The sequence below is a fragment of the Epinephelus lanceolatus genome, chromosome 9 (genome assembly GCF_041903045.1).
Source record: "Epinephelus lanceolatus isolate andai-2023 chromosome 9, ASM4190304v1, whole genome shotgun sequence".
Lineage (NCBI taxonomy): Eukaryota > Metazoa > Chordata > Actinopteri > Perciformes > Serranidae > Epinephelus > Epinephelus lanceolatus.
In genome coordinates, this window is record NC_135742.1 from 40,991,028 (window position 1) to 41,018,772 (window position 27,745).

General features: G+C 41.8%; 1 protein-coding gene across 4 annotated transcripts in view; it reads left to right on the top strand.

Moving 5' to 3' along the window:
• Window positions 1-27,206, top strand: part of tjp2b (tight junction protein 2b (zona occludens 2)) — a 139,240-nt gene extending 112,034 nt beyond the window's left edge. For 2 of the 4 annotated variants that reach the window (XM_033620220.2, XM_033620218.2), the window contains exons 14-23: window positions 126-310; window positions 3,328-3,423; window positions 3,543-3,622; window positions 3,966-4,176; window positions 4,295-4,395; window positions 10,850-11,068; window positions 13,516-13,623; window positions 17,142-17,642; window positions 20,663-20,748; window positions 22,669-27,206. In XM_033620220.2, the coding sequence (XP_033476111.2) occupies window positions 126-310; window positions 3,328-3,423; window positions 3,543-3,622; window positions 3,966-4,176; window positions 4,295-4,395; window positions 10,850-11,068; window positions 13,516-13,623; window positions 17,142-17,642; window positions 20,663-20,748; window positions 22,669-22,813 (1,732 nt within the window). In that variant the 3' untranslated portion in view covers window positions 22,814-27,206. Of the gene's footprint in view, window positions 1-125; window positions 311-3,327; window positions 3,424-3,542; window positions 3,623-3,965; window positions 4,177-4,294; window positions 4,396-10,827; window positions 11,069-13,515; window positions 13,624-17,141; window positions 17,643-20,662; window positions 20,790-22,668 lie in introns of those variants that run through there. The other 2 variants (XM_033620219.2, XR_013492056.1) reach the window with 2 other exon arrangements.
• Window positions 27,207-27,745: the final 539 nt, after the last annotated feature.

Sequence of the window (27,745 nt, forward strand, 5' to 3'; positions counted from 1 at the left end):
GTACAGTTTAAAGCACTGTAAAGCTTCAGAACTAGTTCTATACATTATCCTGTAAGTGAATAATGAATTAATAATATATTAATAATAATGAATGATTAGTGACATTTGTATGTCTTCCCTGTCAGAGCGGAGCAGATGGCCAGTGTCCAGAGCTCTCATAAAGCTGTTGCCGGTGATCGAGCGGACTTCTGGCGGTTGCGAGCTAACCGTTCTGGGAAGAGGAAGGACCTGAGGAAGAGCAGAGAAAACCTGAGCAGTCAGACCCTGGCCACGCGCTTCCCAGCATACGAACGAGTGGTGCTCCGAGAAGGTGGGTGATTCTCTGTTTATCAAAATAGTGGGAAACAATAGCTATAGTTTAAAGTAATTTCTTTCAATTCACCCAAAACATTGGGTTCCTTTTGCTGGGTTAGGTGAACCAATTTTTTTGTAAGAAGGACTGAGAAAGACCAATGAGTCTGATGAGAGCTATTTGAAGTGCGTACACCAGAGACTGTATAAAATAATGGGCAGTAACCTCACATGTTGTGTGTGGACTCCTGTTTTGAAGCCTTGAGTTTGGAATTATGGCCATCGCCATCTTGGATTTTTGGAGCCAGAATTGGCCAAATTTAAAAGAGAGGGTGAAGCTGTGGAGGAGTGATGAATGGATCCAACTAAGAGACTGTAGCAATGTCTCACAGACAGCCTGTTACTCAAAGCAGCAATTCTCTTAAATGTGCATAACTTTAAGCCTTGATAAAAATCCATACAGGTGAGTTATATAAAAATTTACCCACGTACAGTTGTCATCAGAGGGATTTTTTGTACCAGGCTGTAAACATGTTTATTTCTGCTGTAAAAGTGGACATTTTAACATGGGGGTCTATAGGAATTGACTGACTTCTGGAGCCAGCCACAAGTGGCCATTTGAGGACCTGCAGTTTTTGGCACTTATGCGTTGGCTTCATTTTTTTCAGCCCCGGAAGTTGCCACTTGGTAGAGACACATCATGGAAGCTACAAACAGCTATCCTGTCTAGTCACAGATTTGAGATGCGAGGCAGCCTTTGAACCTGTAACCTCAGGATCTCACTGAAAAAAGATGCTCTTTTGACATCATCTAGATCACAGAATTGGATTGTTTATTGTGTTGTAGTTGTATAGGGTCAGCCATCATCACTATATGACAAGTGTACACTAGCTGAGGCATCACATCCTCATGTTTTTTTTTTTTTTTTTCCCCAAACAGCAACCTCTGGGGTCGAAATATAGTGCCAAAAACTGCAGTTCCTCAAATGGCCACTTGTGACTGGGTCCAAGCTAATTTCCCCCTTCATGACAACTGTATGGGGGGTGCCTTTTTGGTTTGTAAATTACTGGTTTACATTTTATTAAGCCTTAAGGGCAGGGCCAGTTGAGTAATAGGCTGTCTGCAAAGTGTCATCACAGTCTATGAATCAGCTCCACGCTCTAATCCAAATATGGTCACTTCTGGTTCCAAAAGATGGCGATGGCCCTAAATTCCAAACTTGAGGAATCAAAATGGCAATCCACAAAACAATGGCTGACGTCATGGTGGCTACATCCATTATTTTATATAGTCAATGGTTTTTTTCCCCCTGTCCTATACGATAACTACAATAATGATAAATATAGATTGTTTTCTACTCAGAAGAGAAATTCAGCCTTGGATGTTGTCAAGAAAACAAATACCTACCAACAAACATTAATGCTGAGCATGGTCAAAGCCAAAGCCTTATACTTTTAGATTGGAAATAATCTTTTCTCCATATTTAAAAAAACAAAACAAATAACAGTGGACCCATATTGGCATCGCTAATATTATCTGATTATAGCTATTCACAGATACATTGTATTGGCGAATATGTTGATCGATAAGTAACAAGAAATGTGAGTACAGAAATGTAAAAGATATGTATAAGTCTCTTAAATATATATAACATGTCCCCATGTCTCCATTCCGATAACACTGCTGAATGTATATTTAACATATGTTGCACATATTGTAGATATTTCTAGTTCTTATTTATTTTATGTATATATTGTGTTGTACATTTTAGCAAAATACACATATTATTATATACTAAACTTTATATGCTAGTTTTATAAATTGTAATGTAGCATAAGGCACATATTTTTATATTTCCATATCCTCAACATACTCAGCATATTATACCCATTTTATATCTTTAAATATTTTACATATTAGTGTTAAACATTGTAGCAATAATACAAATATTTTTTATTTTTATATCTTTACATACTTAGTACTGTATACTTATTTCTACTTCTGTAATTCTCTATGCTTTACATCAGAGTTACTGCAACATATCACAGTTTCCCCTCGGTAGCAATAAAATATTTTTATGCCTCCAATAGCTGCAACTGGAGGCATAATGTTTACGGGTTGTCCGTCCATCCCATCCTTGTGAACACTATCTCAAGAATGCCTCAAGGGAATGTTTTAAAATTTGGCACAAATGTTCACTTGGACTCACCGATGAGCTGATCAGGTTTTGGTAGTCATAGGTCAAAGGTTAAGGGCACTGTGACCTTGTCTGTCTTATTCTCGTGATATGTGATATCTTAAGAAAGACTTGAAGGAATGTCCTCAAATTTGGCACAAATATTCACTTGGACTTGCAGATAAACTACTTACATCTTGGTGGTCAGTTGTCAAAGGTCAAGGTCACTGTGACCTTGGTTCCATGTCATTCTCGTGAACGCAAATCACTAGAACAGCTCAAGGAATTTTTTTTAAATTTATTAACACTGACATGACATTATAATGTTCTACATAAAACACTTTTCTGGCCATTATTCAGTGTCATATCTCAGAAACAAAAGGGGAAATATTTATATAAATATACTTTATTGTAAACACTAATCTTGGGTGCCCACCTTGAGACTGTGTTGATTGTATAGCTCTTCTCCACTGTCAAGGGGAAGAAGGGTGTGAAGCGTCAATGTTTTTACAGACATGGATGTAAACTGTAAGAGAAACCTGACTAGTGCTTGGAGGCATACAACCATGGGGCATTAATTCTAGTGTTATTCTGAATGTGATTACAGTCTGTCCACCAGAGAGAGCATTTTTTTATACTGTAAAATGTGCTGCTTACTACATAGCTTGTTTATTACAATATTGATATTGGTATCACAGACTTCTAGTATCAGTCAAGATCTGTATAAGACCACCTGACTTTCAGTGGACTTGGAGCTGTATCAATCTGTGTGTGTGTGTGTGTGTGTGTGTGTGCTTTGGTTAATGATATAAATGTTCTAAACTATGAGCAGCACTATAATCAACAGCGTGTCATTGCAGCTGGTTTCCGGCGTCCTGTGGTGCTGTTCGGACCCATCGCTGATGCTGCCAATGAGAAACTGGCTTCTGAGATGCCTGATCTGTTTGTTATTGCCAGTGAGTCTCTGCCAGCCTCTTTCTGTCCATATGTTTGTGTGTCAAAGTCTTCCTCCCCAACTGAATAGTTGTCCTAGTATTGTTTCTAAAGACCCTTTCTATTGTTTCTGTGTTGTTAGAAACCGAGCCGAAAGATGCTGGCTCTGAGAAGTCCTCAGGAGTGGTCCGCCTAAACACCATCCGACAAATCATTGAGCAGGTGCCCACACACACACACACACACACATTTGTATCTACTGAATGTCATGTCCAATAGTGTACATTCATTTTGGGGAGAGAACTGTTGAAGTTTATTAATCTCTATCCCTAATGTAATGTAGGTTTAAAGGATTTTGTCAACCAACGTCCTGCAGTATACAATAACCAACCCCGTAACAACTGTGATCTATGTTTCATCAATAGTACACTTTTATTGAGGACATCTCATTGAGATCAACATCTTTTTTGCAAGACAGATTTGAGAACAGAGGACATATATCATCCTAGACCTCCATTAACAGTGTTTATCATTACCTTGTGGTCCCATTCCTCACACCACACAGGACAAGCATGCCCTGCTGGACGTGACCCCCAAGGCAGTGGACACCCTGAACTACACCCAGTGGTACCCCATTGTCATCTTCTTCAACCCAGACAGCAAGCACGGCATCAAGGCCATGCGACAGAGGATTGTCCCCAACTCCAACCGCAGCGCCCGCAAACTCTATGAACAAGCCGTCAAACTGAGGAAGACCTGCTCTCACTTATTCACTGGTACAGTCAACACACATACACATGTTCAGTCAGGTGTAATATCTAGTAGTACTGCTGGAGCTGTATATTTGCAATTATATTAGTGTGTTTGCTAAGGTTAGTTGGTTTTCTCATCCAGCCACCATCGATCTGAACTCTGCCAACGACGCCTGGTATGGCAGTGTCAAAGAGTCTGTCAGAGAGCAGCAGATGCAGGCTGTCTGGGTTTCTGACGGCAAGGTAAACACACACACACACACACACACACACACACACACACACACACAAGCACACATACACAAATGTTGATTTCACAGGCTCCCACTTCGTACATCAGTCAGGGATCACGAGGGAATCAAATGCCCCATGTATAACACTTCAGTGTAATTAAAGCATCTTTCACATTATCCTGATAAATTAAGTTTCTGTTTGTTAAAAACATTACACAATCTCTGGACATTGGTGCAATCTGAGTATTATTTTCAGCCAACTGCTCCCACCATGGCTCCAAAGTCGGTTTCTAGTTTTGCCCTTGTTGGCTTTAGCCTTAGTCAGTAAGACATCTGTTCTGTATGACATCTATTGCACGTCTGTTCGTTCTGGAAGAGGGATCTCTCCTCAGTTGCTCTTCCTGAGGTTTCTACCATTTTTTTCCCGTTAAAGGGTTTTTTTGGGGGAGTTTTTCCTTATCCACTGTGAGGGTCCTAAGGACAGAGGGATGTCATATGCTGTAAAGCCCTCTGAGGCAAATTGTGATTTGTGATACTGGGCTTTAAAAAAAAAAAAAAAAAAAGATTGATTGATTATACAAATATGCAGATGTCAAATTTTCAGCATTACTGTAATGGAAAACAGATTTAAGAACAAATCAAGAAAACAACAGTATAAAAATGCCAAGTCATATAACGTAAGTTATGTCCATAAGTATGGATCTATTTCGACCTCACTTCTGATCGTCACCACGGTCTTTACACTGAATGATGCCATCTCCTAACCTATCTGCAAGACCATGATAACAACAAAGTCATGTGACTGACCTTAGAGGCTGGCCTGAAGGCTATAAAGCATCCAGTGACAAATGCCTCTTCCATCGTTCAGTCTCATAGATCCATACTTATGGACATAACTTACGATCTATTTCGACCTCACTTCTGACCGTCACCACGGTCTTTACAATGGGGATGACTCATACCAACACTGTCACGAGGAACGGAGGAGTCCAACACCTCCCCAACCTGCTCGGTGGCTGATATGAGAACTGTGGCACCAAGTGCCACGGATGTCACATTGACTCTATAAAACCATGAAGTGGCCACACTGCGTGTGGAGTGGGCCACCAGACCGTCAGGGATTGGAAAACCTTGGCTGGAGTAAGCATGAGAGATTGCCTCCACCAACCAGTGGGACAGACGCTGCTTGGACAACGGTAGGCCCAACTGCTTTACACCATCGCAGTGACCAAGTACGCTCAACATAAGCCTTCAGTGCTCTGACTGGACGCAAAGTATCAAGAGCAACACCCCCTTGGTAGGCAGGATCAGGTCGGAATGCATTTATTTCAATTGCCTGATTCACAGTCTGAGGACTTACCACCTAAGGGAGGAAAAAGGGGTGTGGCCAAGGAAACACCCCTGCATTCTCTGCTTTCCACCCTAAACACTCCTCACTCACGGATAGTGCATGTAGCTCACTGACCCTCTTGGCAGAACATATAGCCAGGAGGAAGGCAGTCTTGTGTGACAGAAGCTTCAGATCTGCCTGCTCCAGAGGTTCATATGGGGCAACAGCCAAAGACCTCAACACCAAAGTGAGGTCCCAAGATGGAGCTCTCAAAGTCCTGCCTGGACGTAAACGTTTAGCACCTTTCAGAAATTGGGATACCATGGGGTGTTTCCCTACAGAAAGACTCCCCACCGGCTCATGGAAAGCGGATATAGCAGCAGAGTAAACCCTCAAAGTGCTGGCTACCCTACCTGCATCAAGCAGTGACTGGAGGAAAAGCAGCACCGAAGCCAGTGAACAGGTGACAGGATCCAAACCCTTATTATGACACCATGACTCAAACAACTTCCATCTTTGATTGTAATTAGCACGTGTGGAGGGCGCTCTGGTGTTGCCTATAGTCTCCAAGACAGCCTCACTCAGTCCCTGAGTGATGGGCTGGGAAGAGGCCAAGCCCACAACTCCCAGGCCCAAGGGACCACCTGGATGCCTCAGGGAAAACCACCATTGGCAGTGAGTTGTCTCTTGTGACACAAACAGATCTACCAGGGCTATGCCGAAGCGAGCCCACAAGCCTGCCACCATCTCCGGGTGCAGTGTCCACTCCTCCGAGAGAGGCCCGGTCCTGGACAGAAGATCTGCAGCCAGATTCAGTACTCCTGGCAGATACAAGGCCCTGAGTGAGGCCAGGCGTGGAAAGGCCAAAGACAGAAGACTCTGTGCAATTTTGAGACAATACAGAGACTTCGTACCCCCCTGATGGTTGATGTGGTACACAGTGGAGGAACTGTCCGTCTTCACCAGAACATGCCTGCCACGAATGAATGGAAGAAATGCACTGAGAGCCAGGTACACAGCCCTCAGCTCCAGCACATTGGTATGTTCTGTGTCCCAAGGTGGTTCCTAGACACCTCTTACTGTTCTGCCTCCCATACTGCTCCCCAGCCTGTCCTGGAGGCATTTGTGGACACTAGTGACCTTCTTGACGGCAGATTGCCCAAGGGAACCCCCTGCATGAGCAGCCTGCAGTCCTGCCATGGATGCAGAGCTCTGACGCAAAGACTGAGTCACTCTGAGTTTCACATGCCTGTCCCTCCATGGACGAAGGTTGAAAGCATTCAACCACCGCTGTAGAGTGCGGGCTTTGAGCAGGCCCAGTGGAATCACCACCACCACTACTGATATCAGCCCCAGCAGTCTCTGAAACGGCACCAACTCCAGGCATTGGCCCAGACGAAAGATGCGCAACACTACGAGCAGACTCGCTACCCTCTGAGGGGTAAGAGATGCCTTCATCATTACAGAATTCAGGCAAAGCCCCAGGAAGACCGTTTCCTGCTGTGGTTTGAGGTTGCTCTTCTCCACGTTCACCTTAAAGCCGAGTAACTGGACGTGGGACAGGGCCTTCTCGGTATCTCGTTTGACCTGCTCACGAGATGGAGCACAGATCAGCCAGTCGTCCAGATACGGGAGGATGTTTAAGCCTGCCTTCTGGAGCAACATCAGAGCGGCTGCTGCCACCCTGGTAAAGACCCTTGGAGAGAGGGAGAGACCAAATGGAAGGACCTTGAATTCGTATGCCTGTTCCTGAAAGGCGAACTGCCAGTGTTCCCGACAAATGGGAACGTGAAAGTTGGCATCCTTGAGATCGATAGTGGTGAACCACTCCACTCGTTCTATCAACTCCATTATGTGACACGTATGCAGCATTTTGAAAGGCGTTTAGGGGCCTGAGGTCTAGGACAGGACAAAGCCCACCATCTTTCTTTGGAACCAGGAAATATGTTGAATAAAAGCCAGTGTGCTGTTCTTTGGGACCTGTCTTCACAATTGTGTCCTTCTGAAGTAGTGTTGTGATCTCGTCGGACAGGACTTTTGCCTGGACTGGATCCTTTACAGATGTCATGCAGACCCTGGAAAAAAGTGGGGGATGCCGCCGGAATTGAATTCTGTAACCCCTTGCGATTATTGCCAACACCCAAGGGTCTGAGATTTCCTTCTCCCAGCTGTCCAGGCGTAGCTAGGAGTGAATCCTGGCAGATGTCCCAACATCCCTTTGCAGAAGCCCCCTGGGTCCCTGGACCCTTGGGGGGGGCGCCTCCTTTGTGAAGCCCCTCTTGACAGAGGACGAGGCTGAAACCCCTGCTGTTGCTGACGCAACCTTCCATCAGCACCCCTAAGACCCTGGCCCCCTGAGCTCTGACACCTGCCACGTGTCGAAAACTCCCCGCAACCCCAAGCAGACTGATGTTGGTGCTGCTCGGCCATAGACCTCTGTTGTGTCACCATAGTGCGAATGAATGCACATTGCACACACTCCTGCTTTCTCTTACTACGCCCATGGGACTGCTCAAGTCTGCGCTTGTGTGAGTGTCGCCCAGAACTACGCTCCCGCTCACCACCAGGGGAGGAAACTGCTTCCCCAGGATGGGAAGACTGCTGCACTAGTCTAGCCCTATGGGCCCTTTCTTCATAAGGCGAAACAAGTGCCGCTTGACATGGACTTTCCACATCATCCAATACATGTGCCTTACCTAAACAGGAAGGACACTCACGGTGGCCATCATGCAGGTCCAAAGCTGTGCCGCAAAAACGACATACCTGAGGATCCATGGTGCTGTCAGCAATATGTCCAATCCCACCCACTGCGAACAGTGGCCAATGAGAATAATTTACAAGTCCACTTAATGCAATCAAATTAAATTCACCCACTCCCACTCGGACATACAAGGGGTCTAACCAGTCAATCCCACCACTGCGCACAGTGGCTAAGGGGAACACAGAAAACTGCACACAAGAAAAACCTTAACTGCTCAAGCAGGACATGAAACTCAAATTATCACTCCTACATACAGTGTACCAGGAGGAAAACTAAGGTAAAAACAAAAACACCTCAACTGCAAAACAGCAGGAGGGAAATAATTATACATTCTCAGAACTCAAGATTTTTATTGAATGTAATTCATACAACTTAAATTATCCAAGCTATCATTTGCTTCCATAATTAACTCCCCACTCTAGTACGCAAACGTACAGGGGGGAAATAAAGAAAAGAACCTGCAAAAATGCAGAGGGGAAAATGTTATAACTCCCAACTTAAATTTACTGGATTTACCTGTTCTTCGAAACACTCCAGTCGAAAAAAACAGCAATTTAAATGACTTACCCAACACCAGCAGGCTGTGGGAGCAATTAACCATCAGCAGGTGATATCACTTAACCTTACCTGCAAACAAAATAAGTTAACACAAACGTAGTCGAGATGCAACTTGGCACCCTGCCAACAGCAACAATACAAGCAAATATCAAAGGAAAACCATTGAAAATCGAGCGCCTGCAGAATAATGTGATGGATTATGGTCTCCTAACAGACACAACTTACCGGTCTCAGATGAGGCGAGAAAGGCAAAGAGGAAGAGGCATTTGTCACCGGATCCTTTATAGCCTTCGGGCCAGCCTCTAAGGTCAGTCACATGACTTTGTTGTTATTATTGGCCTCGCAGATAGGTTAGGAGATGGCATCATTCAGTGTAAAGACCGTGGTGACGATCAGAAGTGAGGTCGAAATAGATCTACATGGCCACCCTGACATACCTGCTAGCACCTACTGGCAAAAATAATTTGAGGCTGTAACATGCTCATTCTTCAAGCTACCACAGTGTGGTATCTTGCAAAACTAGACAACCATGTTGGCATAACTTGTTGGGAATGGGGCTAAATAATGCGCAAAATTTAGGCTAAACCTTGGCATGGGAACAACTGGCATGACCATTTTCAAAGGGTTCCCTTGAACTTTCACCGTAACATATCTGAATGAGATTGGGCTACACGGGTATCCATGAGTCTTTAGTAGACTTGCTCCCAGTTAATGTTTTGCTTCTTAAAATCAGTGTACTCCCTCAAATAAAATCTGTTTATTTGTCTTTTTAAGGAAAAGGACAACCAGCCTATTTGAAGAACAATTATTCGCCAAACATGTATAGATACATAACACATTCCATCAGGGTTGTTGTGAGACCTAAAATATTAACAGGGTCAGTATTTATCTACGCACATCATATAATTACTAACATAAACTGCAAAATAAGAAACCAAAATATATTAGCATGTGGTTTCTTAACTATTGACAGTTTTCAACTAGCCTCAGCAGCATAATTCAGAAATGACTTTTGGTTTTGGTGTGTCAACGCAAGATTTACAGTGACTCCATCTGGCCACCTTTATGATAAATTTCTAGGGGTACCACTGGTCCAGTCAGATCTTAAATAATTCCCCACTTTATTCATATTAGAGAATGCACTTAGTCTGTTAGAGTCATCCACTGCACACAGTTACAGTTAGTAAAGGTCACGCTGGAATTGATATACTGTAGCTCTAGTAGACATTTGTAACAGATATTTGGCCATTAACTTACTTTTCTTGTTTTTTGCAACCAAATATATTGTTTAGTTCATACTGTTGGTTTAACTGTTACTTTAAATTCTGTCTGATCGCTCATGTGGTTGCAAGACTCACTCTGTTGTCAGGCAGTGTATTTTTATTTCTAAAGTATACGTTATTACAAGTTAACTAATTGAGGGGAGGCTGAATAACAGAAACACTTTGTATAACACCATCCAGTTCAACAGCAGCACAAACTCCATCCTCCACAATGATCATACAGTTGAACTGATTTCTTACAGGACTGTGGGATTACACTGTATTAGTTGTAGCTAGGTGTATCTCATAGTTTGTTCTTATTCAGTCTCATCAGTGTGTAGTGGACTGACACCCTTCTATCTTCATGTCACCTTCATAGCAGCCACCTGTGTGTGCGCTCTGAGCATGCTCACTGTATGTCTTCCTACTTCCTGCCAGTAGTGCTCTACAGTTCGGCTCTGTTTGTCTTTCTTTCTTCTCTCTTGTTCTCGTGCTATCCGTCTGTCCATCCTTCTTTCCTGTACACCCAAGATCCATCATGTGTCTCTTCTAGCTGGAGGGAGTAGAGAGTGATCTGGACTGCCAGGACGTGGAGCGTTTGTCCTTCCTGTCTGCCATGTCCGCTGATTACCTCAGCATGGACAGCCGGCTGACATCTGACCTCGACGACACCGCTGACGAGGGCGGGGCCTACACTGACAATGAGCCCGATGTCGAGATGATGCACATCTCTGCCATCAGTCGCTCGTCTGAGCCTGTCACAGCTGAGGAGGTCAGAGTCAAACACACACACACACACACACACACACACACACACAGAGTTCTATACAGCCAGTGTATAATAAAATCACTTAATTTTTTGAATGCCTCTGCATCTGTGACAGCCATGGTCAGAGGCATTATGTTTTGGGGTTATCCATCCATCCATATGCCCTATTTTCATGAAAGTGATATAATGACGCCTTGACGGAATTTCCTTATATTTGGCACAAATGTTCACTTGGACTTGTCAATGAACTGATAAGAATTTGGTGGTCAAAGGTCAAGGCTACTGTGACCTGGCAACATTCTTATTCTCTTGAACATGATATCTAAGGAAGGCCTTGAGGAAAATTCAGGAACATAAGGGGAGACATTTGGTCACATACTCATATATCACCTAGTATAATGTTTAACATGCTTCAAACATACAAGTTAATATGAAGTGTCATCTAACCACATCTAAAGGCGTAACTTATGTATTCTAAATGGCTGCACTTGCAGGATAAAATCCTGCCTTCATAGAGACAGTTTGTGTGTAAAATATTAATCTGCAAAGTACGAAGTAACAATAAAAAGTAGTAATACTCATGCAAAGTACTACTCAAGTGTAAGGTGAATCACATTTACTTGTAAAGCAGCTTTCAACAACAAGGGAATTCCAAGTGTTTAAATAAGACATAAAAGGGCATAAAGAAACACAAGACAGATAGAAAAAAACTAGAATTAATGAAACACTTTGGTGGTCTTGGTGCTGACCAAATCAGCTGCAGCTGTCTAATCCATTCTTCGGGCTGATTTTATTTGAGTCTGAAACTACACTAAGATTTCAGGCATGGATGGTGGTCGATAACATTTGGGTTTGAAGGTGGGCACTAACTTACATAAAGTTCTTAAGTAAATGGACTCAGTTACTTTACACCACTGCTAGTCAGCCAACTCCTAAGCCCTGGCTGAACACTAAAGGTCAGGAGGCTTTTTCAAAGGACTCTCTTCTATTGTGATTTTTATCAACAAACTCATTTATTAATCATCGTTTTCCTATTTCATTTGTACATAGCACTTCTTAACTGTCCTAGTTAAGTCTTAAGTGATCTATGATAATATTTATTTGTTAAGGCACATGTCAAATATGTGCTAAGATAAACACGCAGCCTTATCCAGACCTCAGTCCTCCAAGTTTCACTCCTTTCACTCCAGTATAGTGCTGCCATCTGTAGTGCAGATTAGGGATTACAGCGTCAAGCCTGCTATGACAGAAAAATATAACTAGCAGTAGCCTCTGTAGTCTCTATAAGCATGACTGATATCTGCATATGTATGCAGAATCTGTAGCAAATGGGACACAATTTGGTATCCAAAGCATTCTGGTTTCCTTATGTAGTCTGTTTGTTGTCCAAGTTGCACTGATCAGTCATGGAGAGCAAAAGAGGCGCTACACATTGGCTGAAATGCAGTCTCAGAACCAATTGACTATTGTCTGATGATGATTTAGCTTAATATTTGCTTCTTCTTTTTTAAAAATGTATCTGCAATTACATGCAGATATCTGTATAGAGATTAGCTGAAATGTTGTTTGGACCTGTCTCAAATTCCCATAATAGAACTGTAAACAATGAGCAGTACACAGAACAGGAAGTCTTGGCTCACATATCCTCTGGCTACACTGGAGCCCCCCAAATAATGGCTGTTGCCCCCAGAGGCTTATTGTCATTAGCTGATGAGTTCCCAGATTGTAGCTTCTGTTCATCTGTTACCAGAAAAGGAGGCACCATCATAGCTCAGTGGCCTAGTGGTAGAGTGTCTGCCCTGAGACTGGGAGGTCGTGGGTTCGATCCCCGGCCGGTTCATACCAAAGACTATAAAAATGGGACCCATTACCACCCTGATTGGCACTCAGCATTAGGGGTTGGAATTGGGGGGTTAGATCACCACATGATTCCCGAGCGCCTCACCGCTCCCTCAGGGGATGGGTCAAATGCGGAGAACAAATTTCACACACTCAGGTGTGTGACAATCATGGAACTTTAATCTTAATCTTTAAAGTCTGTATCTACAATGTACTGCATTTACCTCTAGAATAAGGAGTTATTCTGTATGCAAACTTAATGAACAAACCAAAAACCAGCAAACATATTTTCACATAATGCGTTGAGTTATCAGGTTAATACGTACACCTGTGCAGTGTAAAGTTTGAGGAATGATGAGGAAGCAGAGCAAATCAGACACATACTGTATTGTGTAGATACTGTCTAGACTACACATTTCTTCAGGGTCAGTTCAAAATGTTGACTTTTTGGAAAATAGATATTTGAATTTAGTCTGTCAAGACAAGTTTCCCTTTGAGGGCTCCGGTACTCTGGAACAATTGCTTAGAAACCAAGCCCTATCATGACTCTGCCAGCTGACCTGTCCTGTGTAGTGATGAATGAATGTGTGTGTGTGTGTGTGTGTGTGTAGATCTTGCGCAGGTACAGTCCAGACATCAGGAGTCGCATGCGGAAAATCAGTAGCCGTGATGTCCTAAACAGGTCCAGCCCTCCACCTGCCTTCTTAACAGACAGCAAGGTGAGAGACACACACAGTACATCTGTGAGGTAATACTCCACTTACTGCTGGAAACACTGTTTCTGGCACTGACACTGTGGGTGCCATCCATGGACAAGTTGCTACCATTGTTTAAGTAATGGTATAACCTCATATTAACAAACTTTAGCTCTACATGTTTTCAGTTAATGAAAGTTAACTGTAACATTTTGCTTGTCTAAAAAAGTCTAGTTCAGCGTTTGATTATACTAAAAGAATCTTTAAGGAGTCAGGAAGGCTATACTTTCAGTTTTCCAGTAAGTTCATTTTGTTTTAATGGTTTTAAGCCTGTTTTTTGATAGCAAAAATTAGCATTAGTATCATCACAGTTAATCATATCTGTAATTACAGCATGCTAACTAAGCTAGCAGCTAGCTTTAGGGTTATCGCCACCTTCTTACCCAAATTTGGTCACTTCTGGCTCCAAAAATCCATGATGGCAACAGCCAAAATGCCAAACTTGAGGCTTTAAAGCAGGAGTCCAAAAACCAATGGGTGATGATTTGGCGGCTAAGTCCATTATTTTTAAATTCTACCGTGAGTTTGCTCTGTGTCTGCTGAACGTATTTACCATGTCAACTGTATAGGATAACATGATAACTAACTTAACTAAAATTAACCCAGACCCTGCCACCAAGTCGGCAAGAAATGTATTACTGCAGTTTTATTATATGAATTAAAAGGTTACGTAAGGATATCAAAGTGTAAACAGAAAGGATCTGTCTGCCTCTGAGTTAAATATGTTAAGTTAGAATCATACAATAGGCTGGTTGTGGTTTGACATGGTTGCAGTGCTGTGCTTCTTATGATTACCTTTCAAATGAAGCTCTAGTTTAGTTTGGTGGGTCTAACAAAACATGCAAGAGTCCAATATATCCAACTCTTACATTTTACAAAAACAAATGTTTTGTCATAAATCAATCACAGGTTATATTATTTCTCAGAAGCAAACAGTAAGTATGACTGCTTACAGTGACTCTAACCTGCACATCCACCCCGGCAGCTCTATACCTCCATTGAACGGAACAAACTGCCCTTCCCTTTGAGGAATGGCCTGATACGGAGATACCGCTCTTCCTGCAGTTCAGAGTCCTCCTACGTCAGCTCACTGGACCAGATGGATACCCAGAATTCCCCCCAGTTATTGGTACATGGTGGCAGGCTTGTGTTTAGCAGTGTTGTTCAACATTAAACTGTGTTCATGTTTTCATTCCAACAACACATCACAGCAGCTAACGTCAAACATTCATCTCTATTCAGTGAGTAAACAGTTAAAGTTGTTTAGCAGCTGCTGTTTGGTTGGAATGAAAACACTGTCACTTCAGTGGTGTAACCAACACTTTTTTTAGTGCTTTACTCTCTTTTAGCCAAAGTTTTCAGTGTAGCTTTCAACTCTGATCCACAGTGTTAATATATTTGTGTTTTTCATAAATAGGTCTTTTGGTGTAAACCCGAAATGATCAATCCCACAATTTTTTCTTTGCCAAAGCTGTATACACCAGGCTACCACTAGAACAGACCCACTAACCCTAAATCCCAACTGGTCGACTAGATCTAGTAGTGTTCGTGGAATATAAAAATTGTTGAATATGATAATGTTGTAGAATTTCTAAGAATGGTTTCATCTTTGCAGGAAGAACCAAAGGTAAGTTAACAAACAGTACATCCATTTTCACTGGGTCTGCTCAGGGCTTGGCAATAGTCTCTGTTTTCATATCGTCCAGTGGTGGCTAATAGAGACCACTAATAGGCGAACTGACCACCAGGGGGCAGCGGAGGTAGGAGGGGTTGGGGAAAGTTATGTCACAGCATTTGAATTAAAGATTTTGAATAAAATTCATTATTTAATTAAAATATTTAAACATAAAAAATCTATTTGATAATAATTTCTTCTCTATTCAAACAATGGCTCCTATTGAAGTGTGTTGGGCCTTTTCCACTGGCATATTTGCTTGTGCCGAGTCAAGCCATGCTGCACCGATTTGTTTCCATTATCAGTTTGGACGTGCCATGCCACACCGAGCTGTGCCAGAGATTGACGTTCTATGGAGTAGGTCCAAAAGCCAAGCCAGGTAGCGGTGACATGTTGCCGACTGCAGCGAACCCCCGACAGCCCCACTTCTCCCCCTCAAACAAGCGTGTTGCAAGACTCTACTCATCTCTGTCTGCAGGAGACCAGAGAGAAAGGCATTGTTATAAGCCTCTGTGTGTTCAGTTGTCAGTATTTTTTTAGCTTAACTGAATCTCTGTGGTATGGAGTTTAGTTTCTCTCCTGCGTCCTGTTTTTACTTCAGATATCTGCTTTATCTTACTGTTTCATGTTCACTAACCGCTGTATTAGTTGTGCGAAGTTGCTGCTCAAAAATTCAACATTTTGCTGCTTCACAATAAAAGTTTTTACATAACGAAATTACGGAGGACTTTTATTGTAAAGAATCTATGAGAAATAGCAAATGCAAAATACAAAATAACAGGGGACTTTAGCCATGTATTGGCCTACTGCTTTTAAAACGTCATCACCCAAGACAAGCCATCATCAGTAAAAGACACACCTTCAAGCAGGTAGCCCTGTTGTAGTGGAAATGCAAATCCCTGCTGCACTGGGCTGATGGCCCAAACCACACCAAGCCAACCCAGCCCATGCCTGTCAAAAAGGGGTATGTGTGTCTGTGCTTGGTGCAACAATATAGCATCATGTTCTGTTTAACATTAATACAGTAACATCTGAATCCACATTATTTTAATTATTTTAACTACTCTTAAGTAGCACAACACACTGGTTTGTGTTTAAGGATTTAGAATTCACTCATGCTTATTAATGGGACACAGTGGGCAGACATGCCACTCCACTATAAACATCTGTAAATGCACAGAAGGGCATGGGTTCTAAAGATCATTAGTTCTGGAGGTAAGTTAGTTAAAATCACCCTAATATTGGTGTAGGAAAAAAACAAATGATCACGCCCTCAATCATCAATATATGATTGGCAATCGGTTTAGCCTAGTTCTGCTTTTGTTTCCACTGTTCTCTGCTTGCTTTGGGCATGAGTTCCTGGAATTAAATTTGGCTGAAGTTAATAGGGTGATACCAAAACACCAGGACTTGTTGCTCTCATACACTTGCGTGGCTTCTCCTGCCACTGCTATCCCGATGACACCCAACTATCTGACACTCATACATTGCTGCTTGCCTAGCACCTAAACCTCAGCCTGAACAAGACTGAGCTTGTGATCCTGTCCACAACCACTGACAGCATTGTGGTGGTGCTAACTTGCACGGCAAAGATCCTGGGTTTGACCCTGGATGAAAAACCATCATTCTCACCAAGGAGTAGCTTGCTCCTGTTATTTCCTCCTTGCTAACATCAGAAGGACTTGCCCATTGCTGTGGGCTAGAACTACAGATTGTACCTCTCTTATTATAAAAAGTCAGATTTCTACCAGAGAATCTGGAACATCACAAACTGTTCTGGCCCTAATGCTTCCCCTTCTTTTGTCAGGTGAAACTGTCTTTGAGGGACGATCCAGTCCTCCTATCAGGCTCCACCAACCCACACCATCACCACCGTCACCACCACCCTCCACCCCCCAGCTCCAGCCGAAGTTATGACTCTCCGTCCAGCAGCAGCCCAGCCAGCAGCAACAACGACCCTCCACCACCCATCTCCCGTTCAGCTGCCTCCTCTGGCCCTCCACCCCTGCCTCCGGCTCACCACTTCAACTCCAGTAACAAACTGTGGCCCCTGGGAGCACCCCAACCCCCCACCACACCCAAGCCCAGCAGTTGCGGGAGTACTGCAGAAGCTGCAGTTCACTCACCCGCTGCTCTGCCCAGTGCAATTGTGGCAGCCTGTAGGCAACAGGGGGAGACAGCACAGGACAGCTCTGTGGAGGATCCGTCCATGAGGTCCTTCCTGGGGAAGATCAAAGCTTTTGAGAAGATGGATCACTTTGCCCGAGCCCAAAGGATGCTGGAACTGCAGGAGGCGCAGAATGCCAGGGTGGGCATAGCTCAATATTCCCTTTGGTCATTTGTAGTATCATGACGTGTATTACATACAACAGAGGTCAGGGACTTAGATTGGATCTGATTTTACATATTAAGTCACAGATGTAGGTTATTCATTTTTAATGGTGCAATTACAATAGCCAACTAACTAAGAATCTGATTCTGATTCTGAATTTGTATGCTCCAGCCCTCATGTCTCCAGGTCTGGTCTCATTTTCCTGTCTGTGAGGCATTGATTTGAGCTCTGTGGTCAGCTGATGCTGACTTTTTAAGTTGAGTTTACATTATATACAGTAAATGCGACAGTGTTTTACACAAATTAATTGCTTAGTTTCTCATTTTACACAGATCCATTCATTTTCTCACAAGGTACTCTATGTGTCATATTTTGTTACATACAATGTGATTAAGTTTTACCCAGAACCTTTTTCTTGTTTTACCGATATTTCAGTTTTCTTTTTATGTCACAAAATGGCAATTAATAATATAATAATCAATTTAAGTTCTTTATCACTTCTCAAAACAAAGTTACAAAGTGTTTTACAATTAAAAACAAACAATAAATAGAAGTAAATAAAACCCAAAACATAAGATATAAAACAAAATTAAATGATTTGTATAATTCAACAAATCAGTAAATCATCAACCGACATTTTTCATGAATTGAAGTAAAAAGGGACCTCTAACAACACCAAAACTACATCTGTTTACACAGTCTCACACAACTCCTTCAGTGTAATCCAGGTCTCATTTATACAGTTGCATGCTATGTACTTCCCAAACACATTCATTTTTACTACAGCATTTTGATTTAAAACATGTAAGTACAAACAGTCTCGTGAATGGACGAGTAACATATTTGGGCACTAACGTGTGTTTGAACTCTGCTCAAGTGGAGCATACAAAAGTTTGCGGCACTCTTGGTTAAAATTTCGTTTACTATGAGGAGTTAAGTAAGTAAAAGATGACCTGATTTCCAAAAGGCATGAAGTTGAAGATGACACATGCCTTCAATATTTTAAGCAAGATTATTTTTTAATTTTAATCTTTCAAATTTTCAAAATGACAAAAAAGGAAAAGAGCCTGAAGCTAAAGTTTGGGCACCCTGCATGGTCAATGCTTAGTAGCGCCCCCTTTGGTAAGTATCACAGCTTCTAAATGCTTTTTGTACCCAGCAACAAGTCTTTCAATTCTTGTTTTGGGGATTTTCACTCATTCTTCATTGCAAAAGGCTTCTAGTTCTGTGAGATTCTTTGACCGTCTTGCATGCACTGCTCTTCTGAAGTCTATCCACAGATTTTTAATGATGTTTAGGTCGGGGGACTGTGAGGGCCATGGCAAAACCTTCAGGTTGCTCCTCTTGAGGTAGTCCATTGTGGATTTTGAGGTGTGTATAGGATCATTGTCCTGTTGTTGAAGCCATCCTCTCTTCATCTTCAGCTTGTTTACAGATGGTGTGATGTTTGCTTCCAGAATTTGCTGGAATGTAATTTAGTTCATTTTTCCCTCTACCTGTGAAATGTTCCCTGTGCCACTGGCTGCAACACAAGCCCAAAGCATTATCGATTCATCCCAAACAGTTAGTCTGCACCTTTTTTTCTCCAAACATACCTTTTGTGTCGAAAAAGTTCTGTTTTAACCTCATCAGTCCACAGGACTTGTTTCCAAAAAGTATCAGGCTTGTTCAGATGTTCCTTTGCAAACTTCTGATGCTGAATTTTGTGGTGAGGACACAGGAAAGGTTTTCTTCTGAATATTCTTCCATGAAGGTCATATTTGTACAGGTGTCACTGCACAGTAGAACAGTGCACCACCACTCCAGAGTCTGATGAGTCTTCCTGCAGGTCTTTTGCAATCAAACAGGTGTTTTGATTCATATTTTGAGCAATCTTACAAGCAGCTCTCTCAGAAAGTTATCTTGGTCTTCCAGACCTCAACTTGACCTCCACAGTTCCTGTTAACTGCCATTTCTAAATTACATTATGAACTAAGGAAACAGCTACCTGAAAACACTTTACTATTTTCTTTTCGCCTTCTCCTGCTTTGTGGGCATCAGTTATTTTAGTTTTCAGAGTTCTAGGCAGCCGTTTAGAGGAGCCCATGGCTGCTGACTGTTGGGACAAGGTTTCAGGAGTCACAGTGTTTATAAAGCTTTGAAATTTGCATCATCTGACCTTTCCTAACGATGACTGTGAACAATGATGACAATGATGGTCTGAGACCCTGGTAAAAGTTATCTGAGAGCTCAAATGTCTTGGAGTGCCCAAACTTTTGCATGGTGCTTCTTTCCTTGTTTCACTCTAAAATTGTACAGAACAAAAATAATACACTAATCTTGCTTAAAATGTTGAAAAGCATGTTTTATCTTAAACTTCATGCCTTTTGGAGATCAGTGCATTTTCTACTTATTTAACCATTCCCAGTAAACAAAATTTTGACCAAGGGTGCCCAAACTTTTTCATGCCACTGTAAGGTAGTAAAATAATTATTAGATACATCTATTAAAAAAAAAAAAAAAAAAAAAAAAACTTTTTCAAAACTATACCCAGGCATAAGTCAAATTGCAGTTACATGTGAGCTTTGGTTTCCTATCCCCCCCAAAAACGAGGTTTGGCTTTGATGTTTTGTCTAACGTCTAATGAGCAAGTAAAGATAGCAAGTGCTAATCAGCAAATACCTGGGTGTGTGGTTACTTTATCCCCATATATCTCTATATAGGCCTATCCATTTTAAACTACTTTAATAAAGTTATAGAACTGGGGTAAAAAAAAAAATATGGATAAGTTATGAAAAAGTTTTAAATATTCAATGGGAAAAAGATGTTGTCATAGATGTGTCCTCAACAGTTCCTTCTTCTTTCTTGCATAATTTTGTTTAGTTCTTAAAGTAAAATGTATTTTTGTATTATTATTATTATTATTATTATTTGTAAAGTTGTGTTCTAATCTGAAACTGCGTATTAGTTTGGATACCAATCATAATAGACTTTAATCAACTAATCTGTGTTTCCAGTTGGAAATTGCTCAGAAGCACCCAGACATCTATGCTGTTCCTCTGAAGACACCCAAGCTGGATCACAGTCGTCCACAGCCTATCGGGTAGGCTCACTACTGCCATACGACTGTTTCCGAGCTCTGCTGTGAGTGCGTTTGTCAGCATGTTTGTGTCTCCGCTATGTTTGCTAACCTCCCAGTTTACAAGATGTCACTGATCATGCAGCCTGACAGGCTAATTGTTTGAGAAAATTCCAGAGGGAAAGAACGCTGATCAGATGACAGTATTAAAGACCACAGAAGTAACAGACTACAGATTACTAACTGTCTTTAAAGTTATAATCCTTAAGATTTTGTCCTGGTTGACTTGGAGACACTTGTGGTTGCCGGTAGTACTCTTTGAGCAGCCACTTTGTCAGAAAAACAACAGAGTAGTTGACATATCTGTTTACAGGGCAACCACTTAGGTTTTTATAAAGAAATCAGTCAGCAATCTGCCTTTTTCTATCATAAAATGAGCAACCTCCATCGGATGTCATGCACACATTGCCAGGACTCAGTAAAAATTGAATGGCTATTATGAAAAATGCTGCACATAAATAATATCAAAAATAGAGGTTGATTTCCATGAAAATCTTAAGGATTATAACTTTACCTTTATGTTGCATAGTAAGCAGATCTAAGGTACTGGCATGCATTTAATATATTGTGAAATGTACTGGAGAATAAATTGTTAGTGCAGTATACTGCAGAGTACATTAAAAAGGATACCGGTTTACATCGTCATCATGAGGAGTACCACACAAACCTGTGAAAATGCGTGTATAATGTCTTCCCTGGGTCTGGAGTAGAGCTTAGTAGAGCTTAGCCCGATCCGGCTTGGGCCCGCGGGCCGGGTCGGGCCGGGATCCTCGCCCCCCTCTGACGGGCCCAAGCCAGGCCTAGTCAGATATAATGTGATTTGTTAATGAAAATGTTAAGGCTATGTATTATAAAAAGTAAAATTAAACCACACTTTGTATGACACATAAAGTTAAGATCCTATATTTCTATCATTCAAATGACAAGAATTGTGTTTTTTGTTTAAAATGACCTGTTGAAGTGAAAAAACGAGTACTGACGGGAACAGACGAGTGGAGTCGATGTTTAACCGGTGCGGAGAGCACAGGAGAAATGCGCTGCCTGTGTGGACAGTCAAGCGCCTGTGAGTACACTCGCAGGACTTCCGCGGCACTAACACGCTCACCGTGTGTTCCCAGGCACTCTTAATTATAACAGCCAACTTATTGAAAAATGACGGGTTTAAATCGGGCTCGGGCCCATAATTACAGTTAACTGGACGGGCCGGGACGGTCCCAGACACAACGTGCATGGGCTCGGGCCGGGTCGGGCTGCAATTTTTGGGCCTGATCTAAGCTCTAGTCTGGAGGAGCTTTGTCAGGTCTGAGTAAATAAGTGATGTCATCAGGGTCATCTTGGTTGAGGCTTAGAGGCCACAAATTCATGACAACCTGCATTATAAACAAGAGAAGTGGAGTTTGAATGATTTAGTTGTTTACCAGGCAGGGAATGTCTTTTGCAGCCCCAGCAAGGAAGACTGTGCTGCCTTCAATACAACATAAGGGAAACAGCTTGACAGTTAACTATAAATCATTGTAAAACATACCACCATTATGGAGAATGTCAGGGAATCAACAAATTAGAATGTATCCTTTGGGACCCTTAAATATCTGTTGCAAAGTTCACAGCAATCCATCCAATAGTTGTCAACATATTTCACATAAAACCAAAATTCTCAATGTCGTGGAGGCACTAGATGAAAAGTCAGTGATCATTACAGTCATTAGGATACATCATCAGGGAACCATGAATGCCTGTACATTATTTCATGGCAATTCATCCAATAGTTGTTATGCCTGGACAAAAGTGATGGACCAACTTCACTGTCAAGGTTGATATAAATGGTGCTGCCAATTCTAGTGAAGCACACCTTAAACTGAAAATGAATTTTCTGTGTCCTTCCAGCTCCAGCTCCTGTCCTGAACCCCAGACTGCTCCATCCTCCAAGGAGGGACGTCCCTTCTACCCCAGCGAGGAGGAGGCCGAGGAGGAGACAGTGCCGGGATACTACACCGCCAACTCCTACCAGTACCAGGATACCCAACTGTAGGGTCAGCACACAGCAGCTGTGCCAGCCCTCAGCTTCCTGGACATACATGTACACATGCACTGCAAATGCAGTCTAGTAACACACATACCATTCCATCATGCCCTGCCTAAGTAAGCTGCTGACTTTGAACTGACTCTTGCTTCTTTGATAATGAGGGGGAAAAATAACACTATTTTTTTTGCTTCATGGAAGTTAAAGCAATCTGTTCTATCCATTTGGATAGGAACACACTTCCTCACTTTACTTTTTATGTTGTATTTGATTGTTTCTTTCTTATGTACCACTTTTAATGGTCAAAACTGAGTGATTAGGAACTACTTGTTTTCTTGCCTATGCAACTCTTCAGTTTGTGCACAGCAGCTGAAACCTATTGCCACGAGTTTTGCCCTCACAAAAACCTCAACAAACCTAAAAACCACAATGCGCTTTATCACATCTATCCCCTTCTTTTATTGCCAGCTACGATCAACAAAGGTTACCTATATATTATTACATATAACGCACACACACACACATATATATATATGTATGTGTATATATATATATATACATATATATATATATATGTATTCAAAGTAAAGTGTTTATACTCTGTCTTTGCATTCCTCCGTATATGACAATGCCTGTGTATACATACAGTATATATCTATACATATATATATATATATATATTCTATCTAGTAACACTGGAATTTGTTACAATTTTTTGAAGTGCCTTTTACTTTCTTAGTCCCATGAGGTTCGGGTTGTCTTTCCTCTGCCCCTCAGCCACCCAGCCGTACTAAAACCTCTGCTGCTGTCAAGCTTAAAGGGAAACCAGGGAACCAGTGACACCAAAATCTCAATGCTGTCCCCACACACTGTACTGTCTACTGTCACCTCCAGTGACTAAACACACCCACAAAAATACAGTGCACACCTTGTAGCCAGTCCTATCTGCCATGTGTAACAAAGAGCACTGTCTGATCTCTAGAATCCTGTCAAGAACAATATCAGTGTAAAACCAGTTTGAAATTTGAAACTGAGAAATTAGAGTTGGTCAAAGTTGTAATCTGTAAAGGCCCAGTCACCTCAGCAATAAAACAAATTGGTGGCTAATTTTTTTTTAATTTCAACTGCGAAATGGGTGTACAAGCTTGTGGGGTCAAAGTAAATCTGCACAAATCTTTTGTGGCAAGTTAAATTTTGAACTTACATGAGCAGTGATTGACATGGCATTAGAGACTACTCCTTGCCCTTATTGATTGATTTCTTTCAGGCATGGTGGATTCTTGCAAATGCCATTAGCAGCACTATGAGGAACCAGATAAATATGATTTGTCACAGATTATCTGTATCATGTGCTATTGTCAGGATGTAGTGACAGTTTCAGCAAATATATCACAAAGTTATTTTTATAAAAGTTATCTTCCGAACCTTTAAACAATAGTGAATTGTCATGGTGATCTTTGAAGGAATGAAGAGCCAGAGAGGCTAAAACAAAAGAGGCTATCATTATTAGCTGTGCTCCACTTTTATATTAACTCCTCTGTCAGAGTATAAACTGCTCGACAAAAGAGGCAAGGATTTTATCTACTTATGATCAGTGATGTAGTGGTAGTTGATGAGGTGGGTGTACTACTAGGTAGATGGGTAGATTATCCAGGGGGAGGTGGGTATACTCCATGGATGTATAAAAAGAACTGGATACAGCATTGAAGGGAGGGCCTTCATTCTTATGATAGTTGCTCAGTGGCGCATGAAGCCAAAATGTTTCAACTGCCACGTACAAAATTGCCCGGATGATCAGCCCATGGAGCAAGCACACTAGAGACTTAAGCCGGCCAAGCTAGCTACTTCCGGTTACCACTCCTTTAACTTGATGGGAGATGGGATGATTTAATTTGCTTTTAGTGTTCCCAGTGGTGGTCAGACATAATGGATTAAATCCCAACAGTAAAATAAGTCATTTTGCAGGGGTTGCGACGGTCAAAAAAAATTTATCCGTTGATTTACAGATATCTCTTTCCCAATGTTAGTCTATGAGGAAAAGTAGTTTGGGGCTGCAGGGCATTACAGGATGGTGTAATTCCACTGTTTGGCCCAAGCCACCCAGGAACAGCGCCAGGCTTTGATGCCAATTTTACATAGTGACCAAAAGTGAAATAACAATGACCAGGTCTGTCACATGATGCCATGGGGCCCAAAAAGAATTTTTCCTATAGACTTACATCACAAAAGAGACGTCTGTAAATCACACATTTTTTTGAGCATCGCAACCCCTGTGAAATAATCTGTTTCACTATCAGAATTTGATCCATTCGGTCCGATAACATTTCCAAAGTCTAGAAGAGTTGTACAATTAAATCATTTTATTCCAATTCAAGTTAGGGGCTGCCTACACCAGAAGACAGCTGCTCAGCTGACAGAAGTTACCCACTTGGCTGCAGTTGGAGCCACTGAGCAGCTTACATGGGACTGAATGGGGCCTCGCCTCCAATGCTGTATCCAGTTCTCTTTATACATCCATGGTTTGGCCACTGCCAAACTCTGGCTTCAAAGCATGGTGCACTTCCTGGGGGCCTGGTATGCTCCTCTATATATTTTTGGCTGATATGTGGGTATACTCTCAATGGCCAGAAAAGAGGTGGCTATACCCCATATACCTGCATGTACCCTCCACTACACTGCTCATGAGACAAAAGTCGAAGGTACAAATATGTCTTATGAATAAGTTGTGTAAACCTACTGTCCCAATAGCAACCAATTTAACTAGCTAGCTAAACTAATGTAGTTAGCCATTAAGCTAGTTCAGGCGAGCTAGCATGACTGACTAGTGCCATCATTTTTTCTGGTTAGCATGTCAGTGACTTGCGGGTCGTAGGATTTTTTGCTGCAGCACCACGGCTGGCCACTCAGGCAAACTGGCAACAAGGCTCACTCTTCACATCATCCAGCTCCATTGACACATCCATGAGTTAGCTTGCCAGCTACTGTAGTTTGTAAACTCATCCTGCAAACAGTCACTGTGTCACCAAGCTTATAGCACTACCTATTTTACAAGGACATGCAATGAACTTTGCTATGCCACCTTCTGGTGTGACTGGGCCTTAAGATTTCTTTTTTCTTATTGTTGCCGTCTTTGGTGCTCAGTATTCAGTGCTGTGCTGTTTTTGCACTGTACCTCCCAGCCAAAAATGATTTGCCAGTCTTAACTGTGTGGCCAGTAGCATGACGTCTTTTGCCTTGGAATGTTTTGTTGATTAAGCTCCTGCAGGTGGTGCCCTCCTCTGTCTGTTCAGCCATGGTGGCTATCACTGCCTATGCTAACAGCCCTGTTAAATGATAAGGTTGGTGATATTCTACATTTTTCTTATGGTTATCAAATTCCATGCGCAGACCAGCAATAAATGTATCCTACTAGCATGTATTGTGAGTGTACCCAGCACTTGATGTATCTTTTTCCTCTGTGCCATAGAGCTCCATTGTTGTCCAAAAACTATTAGAGACAAGACCAGAACACCAAATGTGGATTAATCCACTGTCGACAATAGTTCTCAACAAGTGCACTATTTCTTCGAGTTTAAATAACATTTGATAAAAACTACAGTGACCACCTATTTTAGGAAATTACTGAGCCTTTTTTAAAATGAAACTATATATGTCATCATTAGGAACCAGAAAGTATTGGATGGACTAACACAGTGTTGATTTTGGTCTTTATGTAACAATAAGAAAAATAAATAAATAACACCAGTCTTATCTGTTCAAAGCTGTGTCCCATTTCAAACAGCTTCCTATCAAGACTGAATAAGAGGAGCTGGATCAGTCCTCCAAAGGTATGCCTGGATAAACTTGGGGCCAATGGGGTGTGTTGCCTAGATTTTGACACAGAAACACACACATACACAAACCTACCAGAAAGGGAGTCAAGCAAAGGCAATCTTTAAGGAGCTGGCTGAATTATTTTTGTGTTTTATCAGTCATCCACAGAGTGGAGAAAAACAAATTTACAAATGTCTGAAGCCACATTTTCTAACCCACAGAAATATGTGTTCTGCCCTGGTCTGTGTCTGTGGTGGAGGCAGTCAGTTTTATTTGATCTGGACTCCATTATCAGTGTGAATGGGTGGTGTCCCACATGTTTCAAATATGCTTGATTGTATATCTCAGTTAACTCTTTACCTCCACACATGAGCTACAAAGTGCTTACTGTCCAAATCCAAGTGCTAATAAGGGACGTCCCTCACAATGGACTGGCATTGAACTCCTGAAGTATAATGTACTGTGTCATGGCAGAGGGTTATATTACAGACGAGATGGAGAGAATGAGAAGAATGATTGGACTGTGTCTGCTGAGTGTTTCCATGTTTTCACCGTAAGACACCAAATAAAACAAAAAGTCTTAACCACATGTGTATGTGCTGTAATCATTTTCACAAACAGGGATTTCATAACTACCCAGTTGGTTAGTCTAATGCCTGGTTCACACTACACGACATTTCTGTCTGTTCTGACAGTCACTATTTCACATTACACGATTGTGGAGTCACAGCGTGTGTGATGTCATCGGGTTATTCTTGTCCTATTTTCATCATTGTCACTATTACTTCAGTCACTGTGTCTGTTCATGTGCCAGCCAAAATGTTATTGTACTAACTAAAAAAGTCCCAGCAGATGGCAGGAGCTACATTTGAAGTACCATACACTAACATACAAGACACTGAATCCTCCACAGCAAGTTCCTGCAAATGTCTCACAACCAAAGTTATAATGGGCTTTTAATTTGAAACAAACACAGGAAGTGTTGAGTTTGAAATGATGGTGCAATGCATTAACTTTATCAAGGCAAATGGGAGCGGATAAAAAGTAAATATATAAACACACAGAGGGATTAATAAATAACAGCTCTTCTATAATGTAGTCTGTTGCAAATGAAGCTGGTAGCCTCTG